This window comes from Leptonychotes weddellii, chromosome 8 (genome assembly GCF_054177405.1).
Source record: "Leptonychotes weddellii isolate Sample4059 chromosome 8, ASM5417740v2, whole genome shotgun sequence".
Lineage (NCBI taxonomy): Eukaryota > Metazoa > Chordata > Mammalia > Carnivora > Phocidae > Leptonychotes > Leptonychotes weddellii.
In genome coordinates this window covers 98,021,578-98,034,697 of record NC_138376.1, presented here as the reverse complement: position 1 = coordinate 98,034,697, position 13,120 = coordinate 98,021,578, and the positions used below count along the sequence as shown (strand labels likewise).

The following is a 13,120-nucleotide window of genomic DNA, read 5'->3' as shown; positions in this document are numbered from 1 at the left end:
AAACTTTGTCAACCACGTTGTCTTAAATATATAAAGACAGCAGAAACAAATTTTCAGGTATAATAAGCTTAAAAGAACTTAAGAACCACTAAGCATTTTTGAAAAATTTACTTAAATACTCTGATGAATGAAAAGCTATATCAAAAATTAAAAACTTGGAATTGTGAATGGCAGTTTAAAATGACTGGTTTTTTGTTTTGTTTTGTTTTTGGTCCTGCTAAGGAAAAATATCTGAAGTTTGGAGAAGAATATTTGCACATTTCACTGTAGCATTTATTTATATTAAAGAAAAAATAAAAACAATCTAATAGTCAAATCTGTATGTTAGACTTCTATGTAGTGTGAAAAGAAATGTTAAATAACGTAAGAAAAAGATACATAACAGTGTTAAAGGAAAATAAAATATAAACTTATATTCTCAAATCTATGTATGTAATTACATTTATTCTAAAGTAATTATTTCAACCATGCCTTTAAAAGGACTAAAACAGGGGCGCCTGGGTGGCTCAGTTGGTTAAGCGGCTGCCTTCGGCTCAGGTCATGATCCTGGAGTCCCTGGATCGAGTCCCGCATTGGGCTCCCTGCTCGGCGGGGAGTCTGCTTCTCCCTCTGACCCTCCCCCCTCTCATGTGCTTTCTCTCATTCTCTCTCTCTCAAATAAATAAATAAAATCTTTAAAAATAAAAAAAAATAAATAAAAGGACTAGAACAAAACTCAGGCAGTATTTTACCAATAATTGTTTCTAGTAGTAGAATTATGGAACACTTTTTTCTGATTCCTTGTATTTTTCTGCACTGGGCAGTTTTTCTGTAATGATCAGGTTTTACTATTACAATTGGATAAAAAAAAATACTGGAGATTTTCAAAAACTGAGTAGAAAATATGAGGCAAAGATAATATATCTTTTTACATCAAGTCCCTTTTCCTTAAACAGCAATCATTAGACTCAGACATAAAATATGTATGCCCAGAAATTAAACTTCCATATAGGAAAACCAATGGGTAATTCTTGAATAATTTTAAGCGGTGGCTGGGTGTTCGGTTGGGGGTGGTGGTTCACCATTAGTCTCCTTTTTCTTAACTTTTCTCAACTCGTATGTGTTCGCCTCTTCCAGGAGCAGTACCGTTTCTGCTATGATGTCGCTTTGGAGTACGTGGAATCTTCTTAGTTGGCTGAGATCTCAGAGTCCGTCCACGCAGAAGCCCGTTCATCTGTTGAGCCAGCAGCTCTTGTACCTGTTACACCTGTGCAGAAAGATTTTAATGTGGGGGGTGGGAGACTTTTACATTCAAGAAGTAAGAGTATTTTTCTTATGAAGTTGTGTATCTTAATAAAAAGGACTCAATTAGTTTCTATTACTGTACGAAAGCATCAACATTTCGTGCCACATAAATTATATTTAATAAGAACAGATTCAAATGAGAACTTATCAGTGTTTGTACAGTGAATATGCAGCTTTTTCTCGCCTGGTTCTGGTAGAACAGCCACCACACGTTGCATGAATTAACAAATTTCTATGTGGCATTTTTCTCCCTTTTTTTTTAGATAAAAGATGTTAACTCTTTAAGGAAGAAGTAAGAAAAGCTGTGCAAATTCATAGTAGAGTTCATTTTTTATATGTTTCCAGTGTAGCAGATCTCTGTATAAATATATAAATATATATAACTGGCTTATTTTCTTTTGATGTGCAATGATAGCTGGATCATTTAAAGTTCTTTTTAGGGAAAAAAAAAAAAACATAAGCCAAAGACTCAACTGTAAATATGTCTATATGGAGAAAGCACATTATATTTATTGGTTACTTACATTCCTTTTTTGATGGCTAAAATACTACCACCACACAATCATTTCTTTTCTGAAGAAAGCTTTTCTTTCACTAAAATCAATTGTAAACGATTTTTGTAGATTATTTTTTGTATGTTTTAGTGTAAGTAGAGGATAAACTTTTTATTCATAAACCAGGAAGCGATGTTCTTTATAGTGATTCTCTTGTGTACATGCTTGTGAATTAAATTTATGTAAAACACTTGGCAATTGGGTCTTTTAATATAGGACCAAATTAAAACATTTTGCTGAAGATGTGTAATTTTTCACAATTTCATTAGGTAAATAATGGTTTGGTGATCATACATGAGAATTGCACACATTCAAGGGCCTTGCTGATGACTTGCGCAATGCTGAACATCCCTTTAAGCATCGTTTAAATTTTAAAGGAATTGATTTTGTCAGCCTATGAGCAAGCACTGGTCAAGAAAACAAAATGGCAACATTTATGCTTTCAGAGTCAAATTTTAGCAAACTGTAAACCATCAAGATGATAGAGTGTTTCTTTTGATATTTACATGCACAAGCTTTGGGTTATGACCATAGGAAGTGTGAACAAATCGATGCCAGATTCCTGTTTGTGCATTGTCGTGGGATTTGTAAGTGAACCTTTCTAAATGTGGTCTTGTTCATATGCTCCATATAGCTGTAACTTCACATCATCAGCTTGCAGTTTGTTATTGACTAAAGCATTCCAGTATCCTCCTCCTAGATTGCCAGTACATGACATGGTGCTTATAAAGATTTAACTAAAGTAAGAGTGAAATAAAGTTTTTATAATTACAACAATTGTTTGCACATATTTTCTCTTAACTTCCATGCCTTCATTCCCAAATAAATAGCCTCTTCTCACTGATACTAGTAGACCCCAAAAATTCTATTAAAAGTAAAACGAATGTCCAAGCACTAATAACTTTTTTTTTAATTGAATATCAACCAGTCCAGATAAATGGAGGGGGAAAAGGCCAGAGGATTGACTTAATTCTTTTTAGTTGCTATATATGTATGTCACTATCTTTTTACATAATACACATTTTCATACTTCTTCCTTATAGCAAACTTGACAAATAAGTATCATTCCTGTTTTATAGATGTTGCAACTGAAGCTAATGAGAAAGTAAATGATTTGTCAACAGATTCAAAGCTGAGTCTGATTTAGCAGTTCATTCTCTTCCACTAAACACACTGCTTCCCCCAATGGCATGACGAAGAAAATTGGGCACTTCATTCTTACTGTTCCTCATTAATTGGTTTTCTCATAAAGTCTCATTATGGGTATCTTCAAACTTCCATTCCCTGTGTACATTATTAGAACATTTGTGACTTTCATTAGTAAGAATTTAGATAAAGAGACTTTATCTTTTCCTAGAAAGACTAATTTACATTTAAACATGGATGCATTTAACAAAAAATCCACAAGCTCCTCCCAGATTTCTTTACCCAGTCATGTTCAGGATGTTAATCCCACAGAGGATTCTGCTTTGCCGCATGACCTTAATTTCATTTCTACTCACCCGATTGTGTCCACACTCCACCAAAATCACTGTAAATACTACTGTTTGCAAAGCTCAGAGGTCCGTGTGGCCTCCAAAATTTAAGCAAAGAACAGAAAGAGTCCTCTTTCTCTCTGACAGGAAATAGTGCTGTGCTTGCTTTACTGGGGACACCACAGAGGCCATTGTCAGGAGACAATGGGGGTAGGTATAAATCTGTTTTTCTCAAAACTCCTAGTCAGAAGGTCATTCTTAGTACCTGGTGGCACTCCCTGAGTGATCCTGTGCTTGGATGGCCCCATTGCACTCATTCGTGTCCCTCTGGGCAAAAGTGGGCACCACTTTTAGAATTTGTCATGCTTTTCACAGTGAAAGGCCTCTTATCTATCAGTTAGTCCTTGAATGGCTGTCATGAAGTTGAATTTTATACATCCCCTTCCTAGATAGGATCACTAAAGAAATGCTGGAAGCGTGTGGACCAGAGACACACAAGCCACTGGGAATTTAGGAGTTTTAACAAAGTCCTCTTGAAAATAAGTGTTACGCGTCTGGTCTGAGCTGTGTAGCCTTTTTCTAGTATTTGGTCTTTGGAGAAAGGTTTTCATGTGAATGTGTTGCTGTATCACAACCAAATGATCCGACACTGAGAGAGAAAAAAGATCTTCTGCTGGACAAGGAGGGAGAAGAGACATGTGCTCTCTATACTGATGTGCCTATGTGCTCATGCAACACTCCCATTACTGAGAATCTCCTGGGTTCCAGGTACTCGTGTAATAAGCTTGGAAGGCAGACATCAACAGCTGCTCCCTCTCAAATCCGCTCTGTTACTAGAAAATGGTGGAAAGAAGCTCCTGGCATCTAAAAAAACATAACAGACAATATTAGAATGCAGGAGAGAAATGACTCTATTTCAACAAGAAATAGGAGGTAATCTGTTAGCTTTGGAAGAATGCCTTTGAGATTTGCCTAACCTACATAGGAGAGTGACAATACTACATTTTTAATTTAATTTCTATGCACTTCAGCAAGCAGTCCTTTTTCATAACAAAATAGCCAAAAGTCAATATTCTGCCCCATATCCCAGTGCAATATGTAAAATATTTATAAAATATTTCCATAGACAGAAACTCCACAGCCTGCCTAGATGCATTTCAGTGTTTTAGTAAACACCCCCTATTCAATGTAGGGACAACATGCTATTTTACGCAACACTTTCCTAAGTGAAGACAGAAGACAGCCAGCTGTGTCCCCTATAATAATTTCTACTTACATATTATTTCATAAAGTTTCCCCACAGCTTAGGGAGGCTCAGAATGGGAGCAATATTATCTGAATTTGTTCATAACTCTATTCAAGTGGTCTGCAGAGTATTAGAATATTATCTCTCTGAAACTAAAAGGAAAAGCTCTGTCTTGGGATCTACTTTTAAGTAAGCTATAAGTGGCTTCTGGAATATAAATTGTCCAAAAATCAATGGTGGTAGATCTATAACACTTCTGAACTTCAGCTTCCTCCAAAGTGAATTGAAATGCTAACCTGGAAGAAAACAAACACCAGACAGATACTGTTGTTATTAAATCCTGTAAGAAACCAGTAGAAGGGGTTTCTAAATCATTGAAGCAAACATGAAGTCCCTACTGAGGATCAGAACCCCTTTTTTAATGTTAAAGTCTGCTTGGGAGAGAGATTTTGCAACAGATAACATCTTTCATGATGTATTTTCCAACTGTAGGAAATCTACATGAAATCTAACAGAATACTGAGTGCTGACTCTGATGTGAAATTGTCTTATAAGTCTTAGAGACTTATTAGTCTTATAAGCTTATTAGACTTGATTCACTTAGAAGATATGTAGCATGGAGGCCAAAAAAAAGATTTTTTTTTTAACCTTTCAGTACTTAAATGCAATCTAAGTAGATACAGAATACGAAGAACAAGAATATTTAAACTGAGTGACCAAAGAGTTCTTTTCTTAAATAGATGTTAGAATGTGCGGACAAGCAAAGGCCATACATTACCACTATTTGCCTGGTCTCAGACAAAATCAAACTGGGAAGGTAGAAAAAAATAAGATCACTATGGCATCCACTTGTTATTTGTTGAGAAAGAGGAGAGGCAAATTCAAATGCCTGCATGGCTACTGGACACTGAGTGGGGAAAGCAGGACAGGTATTTCAGAATGGCCATTCAGATTGTATTATAACAATTAAACCATAAATCTGTTTTTCTCAAAGCTCCTATTCAGAAAGTCATTTTTAGTACCCGGTGGCACTCCCTGAGTGGTCCTGGGCTTGGATGGCCACATTCCACTCAGCCATGTCCCTCTGGGCAGGTGATGTCCTGGCACCACTTTTAAAATTTGTCATGCTTTTCACAGTGACATCCTTTGACCCACATTGAATTTCACAGGGACATCCTTAGTTTATGCATTTTCTAATAGGAATATTTCTCATCTCTACAAAAATATATCTCCCATTTTTATTAAAACAATATCCCAGGGCACCTGGCTGGCTCAGTTACTGGAACATGCAACTCTTGATCTCGGGGTTATAAGTTCGAGCCCCACACTGGGTGTAGAGATTACTTAAAAAAATAAAATCTTAAAAAAAAATTTTCCCCAATTTTACATTTTCCCAATTTTGGTTGAAAAATGGATACTAGAGATACTCTCGCATCTTCGGTTCTTACTATTAAAAAACACAATAACAAGATTAATGATAGGTGACAACTGCTGTTTGATACGGGAACCAGAGGGAACAATGTGCAGAGGCCAACTCCCACTTGGACTCGAAAGCAAGTGTGATGCCCAAAGAGAATGGCACTTACCTCCCAGCAGTGTTTGCTGTGTGGGAATATGGACCCAACAGTCTCTCATCTTTCATGAGTGTGGAACTCGGCATTTTTATGTAGACTCTTAAAGACTGTTGAATGTTAGCAACCACTTAAATTCAAAAGCAAACAAACAAACAAACAAAAAACCCTCTGGCCCAACCCTGTGCAAACAAAAAACACAAAAAAACAAACCCTGTCAGAAGGCTGCATCTGATGTGGTCTGTACATGACTTCCATTGTAGAATAACTGTTGTTTACCCTTCCGACCTTCTAAAAATATTCTTAAAGAAATACAAGCTTTAGTTCTCTCAAAACAGCTATCATGACTATTTTTTCATATTTATTCTTTTCCAATTTACCTTCTCTTCCTACATATTTTTGTTTTAAAAAATTTATGTAGATGAATCTTGACTCCTAAGATGAGAAAAAAAAAAACCAAAAAAACATAAAAACAAGGTCGATGTCTCTTTCTGCTCCCTCCTACCTGGACTCAATTCAAAAAAGTGTATTTCAGAAGGTAAATCACACATTTCACCTAATAAGCACCCCCCAAATGATGACTAGAAAATAATTCTTCCGGAAATAATAGTATTGAGAACTCAAAAGGAAAGTGCTTGTTCTGTGAGCCATGGGATGGCCTGAACCATTTTAGTCACAAATGCAGAAAAGCATCAGTGAAAGCACCACACTTCCAGATTGTGATGGTACACACTGATTTCCATGGCAGGTGCGAAACAGTGTGGGCTCTTGCCAGCCCACTGTGGGAACTTGAACTCCAGTTCCATAAATCTAATTACCTGAAGCACAGTCAGCAGACTGAAATTGATTTCTTTTCACCTTCATGTTAGTTCTTAGCATGATAAAGTGAGGATTCCTTAATTATTTACTTCCCAATGTCAACTTCTATATTCTCTGAGCTCAAATGGGATCACTGAGGGAAAAAATATAACTTCACATGGGAAATCAGGATTGATTTTCCTCATGAAATGAAAGACATTAGAGGGATATTTAAGATTATCAAATCCAATGCCTTTATTGTTAAGTTTAAGAAATTAAAACCAAGAGACATCATGTGTCTATCAGTAAAGGTTTGGATAGTAAATATTGTAAGCTTTACAGGCCGTTGACTTCTGTTATCTTTGTTGCTAGACCAACCTTTAATGAATGTTTAAAGCAATTATGTGGACCTGCAATAGAAAATCCTTTTCCTCATATATCTGTTTTATAAATCATATTTGATGATTGAAACAAAAATTATAACACCATATGATATTTAAGAAAATGCTACTGCAAAGTGGGGAAGAAAAAGGGATCTAAATAGAAATAAGGTTTCCATGCTTTACTCCAAGTGATAAAATAATGATACTGTTAGATTATAATAAGTCACATGTGTATATTATAATGCCTAGAAGAACCACTGAGAATATTATATTAAGATATATGCTCAAAAACACTATAAATGAATCAAGATGGAATCGTAAAACATATTAATATAACAGAAAATTAAAGGAAGAGAAATAGGAGTGAGAACTAGATAAAATGAACAAAAAGCAAATAATTGAATGACTTAAGTGCTAACATAAATAATCACCTTAAGTGGTCTAAGTATGCCAATAAAAAAATAGATTGTCATATTGGATTAAGAAAATGGAAGCTAACTATATACAAAAAACTCACTATATATTCATTGAAATAGGCTGAAAGTAACAGAATTAAAAAAGATATGCCATGCAAGCTTTCAATTTAGAAAATAATTAGTAACTACTATTAACATCTGATAGACTTCTGAGCAAATAAAATTACTACATAAAGGGATATAACACAATGATAAAAAGATCAATCCACAAAGAAGACCTAATGATGCTATATGTGTACACACCAAGCCACAGAGCCTCAAAATGCATGAAGCAAGGAGAAATAAACAAATCCACAATTATACGTGGAAACTTCATACCCCACACTCCCTCCCACCAGCAACTTATAGAACTAGTAGATAGAAAATCGCCAAAGACATACAAGATCTGAACAATACAATCAACTGACAGGGTCCAATTGAAAAATTTAAAATACTCTACCCAAGAACAGCAAAACACATTTTCTTCACACAGCCAAGGAACACCACCAAGAGAGCTTATACCCTGAGCCATAAAACAAACCTCAACAAGGGCACATGGGTGGCTCAGCTGGTTAAGCAACTACCTTTGGCTCAGGTCAGGATCTCAGCGTCCTGGGATCCAGCCCCGCATTGGGCTTCCTGCTCAGCAGAGAACCTGCTTCTCCCTCTCCCTCTGCTGCTCCCCTGCTTGAATGCACTCTCTATTGTCAAATAAATAAATAAAACCTTAAAAAAAAAAAAACTCAACAAACTGAAAAGAATTCTATAAAGTCTGTTCTTTGACCATAAAAGTATCAAACTAAAATTCAATAACAGAAAGGCAACAGGAAAATCTCTAAACATATGTAAATTAAGCTACATACTACTAAATATTTCATAGGACAAGGAGAAGTTTTCAAAGGAAATTTTAAAAAATAGACCTAAAAAAAACAAAAGTACAACATACCAAAATCTGTGAGATGCAGCTAAAGCAGTGCTGGGGGGGACATTTATAGAATTAAATGCTTATATTAATTAAATGAGATGAGGTCTCACAATTATCTGAGTTCCTACCTCAAGAAAATAGAAAACAAAGAACAAAATAAACCAAAGCAAGTGAAAAGGCAATGAAAATAGGAAAATAGAGAATATAAATGAAATACAAATCTGGTTTTAAAAGGTCAGTAAAACTGATAAACCTCTAACAAGACAGACAAAAATAGAAAGAATATATAAATCACCAATGTCGGTATTGTAACTGAGAACATCATTACAGATACTGCAGCCATTGTTATAGTAAAGAAATACTATAATAACTGTATATTCACAGATTGAACAATTTAGAAGGACCAATTCCTGAAAAAAACACAAACTGATAAAATTCAACCAAGATGAGATGATAATCTGAATAATCCTATAACCATTGAAAACATGAATTCATAATTAAAAGCTCTCCCCCCAAAATCTCTAGTCCCAGGTGGTTTCATTTGAAAATTTTATCAAACATTTAAAGAAATAACACCAATTTGACACAATCTCTTTCAGACAGTAGAAGAGGAGGGAATACTTTTGAACTTATTTTATGAGGCCAACTTAAGCCTGTTACCAAAACCCAACAAAAATAGCACAAAAGTAATAATAAACAAAAGCATAGATGAATAAATCTCATGAATTTTATATAAAATTCTCCAATGTGGGGCACCTGGGTGGCTCAGTTGGTTGGATGGCTGCCTTCGGCTCAGGTCATGAGCCCAAGGTCCTGGGATCAAGCCCTGCATTGGGCTCCCTGCTCAGCAGGGAGTCTGCATCTCCCTCTCCCTCTGTTACTCTCTCCCTCTCTCTCTCTCTCTGTCAAATAAATAAATAAAATCTTTAAAAAATAATAATAATAAAAATAAAAACAAAATAAAATAAAATTCTTCAATGAAATATTAACAAACTGAATCCAACAAAGTAAAAAGGAATTATGCACATAACAAAGTGGAATTATTTCCAAGTATGCAAACTATCTTAACATCCAGAAATCAATCAGTGTTCTACACCATGTATCAATAAGCTAAAGAAAAAAAAGGCATATGATCATAATTAATTGACTGAGAAACAGCATTCGATGAAAGCATTCATGAGAAAAACTCTCTACAGGGAACTTCCTCAAGTTGATAACATCTAAAAAACCTACAGCTAACTTTATAATAAATGGTGAAAGACTGGATGCTTTCCCCCTACTACTGGAAACAAGGCAAGTATGTTCTTTCTCACTACTTTATTCAATATAGTACTGGAATTTCTAGCATTGCAATAAGACAAGAAAAAGAAACAAAGGTCATACAGATTTGAAGGTTAAAATACCCCTATTTGCAGATGACGTGATTATCTATGTAGGAAATCCCAGAGAATCTACAAAAAAAACCCTAGAACTAATAAATGAGTTAAATAAGTTCACAGGATACAAAACCAATATGAAAATATCAATTGCATTTCTATACATTAATAATAAACCTGATAAAACTGAAAAATATAATACCTTTTACAACTGTTCTACTGAAAATGAAATGCTTAGATATAGGCTTATTAAAATAACTATAGGAATTACATGCTGAAAATTACAAAATGCTGATAAAAGAAATCAAGTATACCTAAATAAATTGAGAGATATATTCATTTGTGCATTGGAAGACTCAAAAACTAAAAACCATTTTTTTCTCAAATTGATCTACAGGTTTAATGTAATTCCTATACAAATCCCAACAAGAATTTTTATAGATATAGACAAGCTTATTCTAAAATTCATATGGAAGGGCAATCTTGACAAAGAATTAAAAAGCAGGAAAAATTTAAAAAAAAAAAAAAAGGCAGGAAAAATTGCTCTACCCAATGTTAAGGCTTACTATTTTGGCATATTATTCAGAAAAGTGCAGTATTGGTTTTAGACAAAAAAAAAAAAAATAGAAAAAAATTTTCCAGATTTCAGACTAAGCAGAATTCTTAGACTTGTCCCCAAAGTATAATCTCTAAAACTAAAAAGTGATAATTTGGGCCTCATCACAATTAAGATCTTTTGCTCTGGGAAAATCCATATGAAGAGAATGAAAGGCAAATCAGATGAAATTATCGGCAAACTACATTCTGGTAGAAGGGCCCACATCTAGAGTATATAAAGAACTCTCAGAACTCAGCAGTAAAAAAACAACGTAATTAGAAAATGTGTAAAAGACATGAAGAGATATCTTTTTTCTTTTTTTAAAGATTTTATTTATTTATTTGAGAGAGAGAATGAGATAGAGAGAGCATGAGAAGGGGGAGGGCCAGAGGGAGAAGCAGACTCCCTGCTGAGCAGGGAGCCCGATGCGGGACTCGATCCCGGGACTCCAGGATCATGACCCGAGCCAAAGGCAGTCGCTTAACCGACTGAGCCACGCAGGCGCCCCGACATGAACACATATCTCACTGAAGAAGATATACAGATGACAAATGAGCATATGAAAAGATGTTCAACAGGGGTGTCTGGGTGGCTCCTGATTTTGGCTCAGGTCATGATCTCATGGGTTGTAAGATTGAGCGCCTACATCTGGCTCCAGCTCAGCGGGGAGTCTGCTTGAAGATTCTGTCCCTCTACCCCTCCTCCCCTAAAATAAACAAATAAATCTTTAAAAAGAAAAGCTGATCAACATTGTTAGCCATTAGGAAAATGTAAATTAAAACGACAATGAGATAGCACTACACATCAGAATAGCCAAGATAAAAAATAATGACAATACCAAACACTAGCAAGGATACAGAGAGACTGGATCATGCACACATTGCTGGTAGAAATGTAAAATGGTACAGCCACCCTGTAAAAGAGTATGGCAGATTATTATAAAATTAAACATGCAATAACATACAGCTCAGCAATTCGACTCCTAGGCATTTACCCTAGAATAACGAAAACGTATGTTCACACAAAAACCTGTACAAAAATATTTATAGCAGCTTTATTTGTAATAGCCCCAAACCACAGCCCAGAGATCCTAAAGTAGGTGATTGGTTAAACAAATTATGGTACATACGTAAGATGGAATACTACTCAGCAATAAAAAGGAACAAACTACTGACGGGTTCATCCTAGTAGTGGTGGCCCCCCAGCCCTGTCCTGTCTCTGTCTTGGAGGACCCACCTCGGCACAGCTGGGCTCTGTCCAGCCTTGCGCTGAGCAAAAATGACAGCAATCAAGCATGCATTACAGAGACATTTTTACACCAAATAATGAACACTTGCTGAGTATTGTCAATGTTAACAAAGCAGGAAAAAAGAGAAAGAACCATTTCCTGTGTGCCACAGTGAAAACTGAATGCCCTGTGCAGGTGAAGAGGATCAAAGTCAAGAAATCTGATCAAAGGGATTTCTACAAAAGGCAGGTTGCTTGAGCCCTTTGAGACCTTGCTGTGGTAGATGCCAAAAAAAAGTATGTTTTTCTTAGTTCTTTGAAAAGAGAGAAAGCAAGAGAGAAAAAAAGAAAGAAAGAGAGACAGGGGGTTGGGAGAGGGAGAGAGGGAGGAAGAAGGAAGAAAGGAAAGGAGGGAGGAAGGAAGGGAGGGAGGAAGGAAGGAAAAAAAAGAAATTCCAGGGAATTATATGAAGTGAAAAAAGCTAATCCCAAGAATATATGCTATATTATTTTATTTATGTTACATTTTGAAATGACAGAATCTTAAAAATGGAGAACAGATTAGTTATTGCCAAGGATTAGGAATATGGGTGGAGTGAATAAATGGGAGGTGGATGTGGTTATAAAGGGCAACACAAGGAATCCTTGTGATGATGGAACTATTCTGTATCTTGTCTGTGCTGGTGATGCATAAACCCACACATGTGACAAAAGAACCAAATACACACACACACACACACAAATGAGTAAAAGTAAAACTGGGTAAAACTGAGTAAATTTGGTGAATTGTATTAATGTCTCTATCCTGATTGTGAATTGTACGTTAACTTTGAAAAGCTTCCCTGAAGGGGCACCTGGGTGGCTCAGTCAGTTAAGCATCTGACTCTTGATTCGGCTCAGGTCATGATCTCAGGGTTGTGAGATTGAGCCCCCCATTGAGCCTCACCTTGGGTTCCACGATCAGTGGGGAGTCTGCTTAAGATTCTCTCTCTCCCTCAACCCCTCCCCCTGCTTACATGCACACTCTTTCTATAATAAATAAATAACCACTACCCAGTGGCAAATTATCCAAAGCCATCTTCCTATTTATTGAATCTAGAGGTAAATATTAGATAGTCATTAACTCCTGAGTCCATAATCTTTTTTTCAAGTGGAGAAAGTACCCCTTTCCAGCATATTTCTTTTCTTACTGTTGGAATAGCAATAGCATCCAAAAGGAAGGAAATAT

General features: G+C 35.8%; 1 protein-coding gene across 4 annotated transcripts in view; it reads left to right on the top strand.

Moving 5' to 3' along the window:
* PTPRK (protein tyrosine phosphatase receptor type K) overlaps positions 1-2,615 on the top strand; it is a 532,644-nt gene extending 530,029 nt beyond the window's left edge. For all 4 annotated transcript variants that reach the window (XM_081828970.1, XM_081828968.1, XM_081828967.1 and 1 more), the window contains one exon: positions 1,117-2,615. In XM_081828970.1, the coding sequence (XP_081685096.1) occupies positions 1,117-1,170 (54 nt within the window). In that variant the 3' untranslated portion in view covers positions 1,171-2,615. The remainder of the gene's footprint in view (positions 1-1,116) is intronic.
* Positions 2,616-13,120: the final 10,505 nt, after the last annotated feature.